The sequence below is a fragment of the Salmo salar genome, chromosome ssa24 (genome assembly GCF_905237065.1).
Source record: "Salmo salar chromosome ssa24, Ssal_v3.1, whole genome shotgun sequence".
Lineage (NCBI taxonomy): Eukaryota > Metazoa > Chordata > Actinopteri > Salmoniformes > Salmonidae > Salmo > Salmo salar.
This window is the reverse complement of record NC_059465.1, coordinates 25,384,413-25,388,442: the sequence shown is the minus strand read 5'-3', so window position 1 is coordinate 25,388,442 and position 4,030 is coordinate 25,384,413. Positions and strand designations below refer to the sequence as shown.

Genomic DNA, 4,030 nt, shown 5'->3' with positions numbered 1-4,030 from the left:
TACACATCAATCATCATGACAACTTCAAAGGAATAGATGCAATATAGATATAAAATAACACACACTCTAACACGTGACAGAACAGGATGCAACTATATGGCCCTAATCACGTGACACCTTCCCGCCAGGATGTCCTGGCCGGATGCCCTTATTTGGGCATGCACGCCCCATCCAGACATAGGGTCATAAATCATGATTTTGACCGATGCCGTCTACTTTATTCTCTCTCTTAAGTAAAAATACTTTAAAGTACTACTTAAGTAGATTTTTGGGTCTGTACTTTTATTTTACTATTCATATTTTTGACAACTTTTACTTTAACTTCACTAAACAAAATGATGTACTTTTTACTCCATACATTTTCCCTGACACCCAAAAGTACTCGACAGGAAAAATGGTCTAATTCACACACTTATCAAGAGAACATCCCTGGTCATCCTTAGTCTGATCTGGCGGACTCAATAAACACATGCTTTGTTTGTAAATAAATACAAATATACAAAATGTGGCCGTCTGCTTTGCTTAATATAAGGAATTGATTTGTACTTTTATTTTTACATTTGATACTTAAGTATATTTAAAACCAAATACTTTTAGACTTTTACTCAAGTAGTATTTTACTGGGTGACTTTCACTTCTACTGAGTAATTTTCTATGAAGGTATCTTTACTTTTACTCAAGTATGACAATTGTGTACTATTTCCACAACTGACTGTAGATGTATTCCAGAGTAGAGAGTGTTCCAGAGTAGAGACCCACAGTAGCTACTGTAATTAAGTACTGGAACTGTCTGCTGTGGCAGGTAGGAAGGTGCCAGTTACGTGAGAAATATCTTCTGTCAATGTTAATATCAAAGGGCACCAAATTCAGGATCCCCCTGGTTTGGAACTAAACTCCGAATGTTTTCAAATCCTAGAAACGCCCCTGGGTGCAACGTGGGCGACAACATTAATAAAAGTCGGACTTGAATGTCAAAAGCCATTGACTACTCCCTACATGCTGATAATGACAGCTGTTGGCGCTGAAGCAGTTTGCTGTGAGATCCCAGCGGAGAGTGACAGGAGTCTTTATGCCCGAGTGAACCGCAGAGACAAAGGGCGGCCAATGTGCCTCACTCGGTTCGCTGCGCTTGTCTCTTTACTTCTGTCTTGTGCTGTACTCTTGCTAAACGCATATCATCATAAAGCAGCAGACTACCAGGTGAGCTTCTCATTCAACAGCGCACAAGTGTTCTTCGATTAAATCAACCTGTTACCTGCAAATAATCCCGATTCGGAATCATTTATGCATAGTGTTGTGTGTGGTTAGAAACGTGAACTGGTACAGTAGCCTACAGTAAATGTGTATAATTATTAGAGAACCAACATCAGAACACGCTTAGTCATTCTAATTTTGGAGGTTGTGGTAATACTTGGGCACTGTATTTAGATCAATATATATTTAACTAGGCAAGTCAGTTAAGGACAAATTCTTATTTACAATAACGCCTACACCGGCCAAACCAAGACCAATTGCGCACCGCGCTATGGAACTCCCAAACACAGCCAGTTGTGATACAGCCTGGAATCGAACCAGGGTGTCTGTAGTGACATCTCAAAGCACTGAGATGCAGTGCCTTCGACTGCTGTGCCTCTCGGGAGCCAAATCAAATACATTTTTAAGAGATTATGCTCAGAAAATCTTAATGGATCTTGTGTTTTTATTTGTAGCACACTTCAGCTGGAGGTGATTCTATGGGTAAATTATTATTATGACTATGGTTATGATATTCTAATCATCATCATTATTATTATCATCATCATCATCCTCACTGTCTATTTTATCCCGCCATAGGCAGTGTTCAACAGCAGCAGCAAATTGAAAACAATCTAAGTGCCCATCTGACAGGTACAATTATGATACACACACACACTATTCCTTGAAAGACCAATCATTAAGACTAAGCTAAAAAGTAATGGCCTCTCTTGTCTCTCCTCCAGCTCCATACTCATTTAATCATTCAAAAATGGTATACCTTGAATGGGAGTACAACCTTGGACTTGCTCACCTTAGCGGCTTTAAGTATCATGACGGCGACCTCATCGTGCTCAAAGATGGCATGTACATGGTTTACCTGCAGATCACCTTCCGAAGCCCTGGTCACTTTGTGTGTAACGAGGAGGACTCAGGTTTCATCCTCACCCAGAAAGTAATCCTGTTTGCAAAGAGCTACCAAAAAAACAGAGACCTGCTAACAGCATCTGACACAGTGGACTGCATTCCCAAATCGAATGACTGTCAGCCAACTGATTCAGAGGGCTGCAACGAGGACTCAGGTACTCAGTACTGGGAAAAGTCCCTCTGCACGTCCGGGGTGTTTAAACTAAAAGCTGGGGACAGGCTCAGAGTGAGGAAGGGGGACAGGTACCATGAGCTGATGCTCCTTCAAGAAGACAGGACATTTTTTGGGGCACATCTCATTTGATGTTGTTCCCCAGAAACAACAGGTGCAGGGATAATAATGGACTTATATACTGCTATATTGTTTTGTTCGTTTTTTATTGACTACGCCATAACTTTGTTGTTTTCTGTGACATCTCCATGATAGCCTAACATTGTGGAAATTAGTGTAATCACTAACCACACTTATCAGACAAATGAATGTCTGTCCACTGTATACTTTACTTACTTCTTGGAGTTTTCATTTTATAATTATTTCATAATGTGTGTGAGAGAGCACTTGAAGAAGGAAATCAGTTTTATTATGCTCTCATAAAGTGTCCATGAATAACTTGTTGTTCAGTAAAACAGTGCATTAACACAGGCAGCCCAATTATGTTTCCACAAATTGGTATTTTGCCAATATCAAAGTGTCAAACAAATGTGATCGTAATGTGATAAAAGGAGAGGCTACTCCTTTACTCTGAAATGTCATACATTTTACTCTGCAACTCCAGTAGATTATTTAAATCAGTCTGTTTCATATTGTTTCACCTGGTCAGCAACAGAGAATTCAAATGAGCAGGTGTAACAGATGGGGATTTGTAACCTCTCTCCTCAGCCTGAAATGTCTCCACCCGTGCCCCAGAGAAGTTGTCAAGAGGGTAGTCACGTTTATTTGCAAGACAGAGGTCTCAAGTTCCAGTCAGTCTCAGTGTGAGCTGGTGCAGGAGAGAAAGTATAATAAGCAAGAACAGTGATGTCCGTAACACAGGCAATTAGGGAACTTTCTATCAAATTAAATTGATGATCTTACCCAATACCTGGAAAGCCTTGTAATCAGTTTGTGTTATTGAACTTAGCCATGAGTAGAGTCTGACTGTGTCCGCTACAAATGTCCCTAAAGCTCATCCTGATCTTCTACTGTATAAAAAAAGTGATGTTTGATGTGTCTCCAGCAGATTAACAACAGGATGAACATTTACATCTTAGTCATTTAGCAGACACTCTTATCCAGAGCAACTTACAGTAGTGAATGCATACATTTCATGCATTTTTTTTGTACTGGCCCCCCATGGGAATCAAACCCACAACCCTGGTGTTGCAAACACCATGCTCTACCAACTGAGCCACAGGGAAGGCTAACATGCAATATGTTGTTTACCACATCAGCCTAACCTTACTTAAGAATGTAAGGAATGCGCACTATTGCACCATCGTGATGGTCAACACCCATTGTAAATGATGATTAACTGATGCATGGCTTAATGTTTACAAGGGGTGAGCAATAGTAATATTCCCACTGTGTTTGGGTTCTGCACCCGTCTGCTCGACTTAGTGTTGACTAAGAGTTTACATTGATGTTCAAAAAAAGTAATTAAATAAAAACTAAAGTTTTCATTTTCACAGAACATTTTCACATTCACATTATTAGGCAATAGTCTTCACTTCCATGTAAAATAAATGTCTACCCTTTATGACCTGTACCAATATCCGGGTGCATTTCTAGTGTGAAAAAGGTATAGCATTTTAATTAATCTTTGAATACAGTAAATGACTTTGAAACATGTAAAATATAATTCATCCCCTCTTATGAAAGAAGATACTTATC

At 39.6% G+C, this 4,030-nt stretch overlaps 1 protein-coding gene across 1 annotated transcript; it reads left to right on the top strand.

Annotated features, from left to right (window-relative positions):
- The first annotated feature begins 971 nt into the window (after positions 1-971).
- LOC106585332 (tumor necrosis factor ligand superfamily member 15) lies at positions 972-3,830 on the top strand. Its single transcript, XM_014171423.2, has 4 exons — positions 972-1,200; positions 1,710-1,737; positions 1,834-1,887; positions 1,980-3,830. Exons 1-4 carry the CDS (start codon positions 997-999, stop codon positions 2,462-2,464), a joined length of 771 nt encoding a protein of 256 aa, XP_014026898.2. The 5' UTR covers positions 972-996; the 3' UTR covers positions 2,465-3,830.
- Positions 3,831-4,030: the final 200 nt, after the last annotated feature.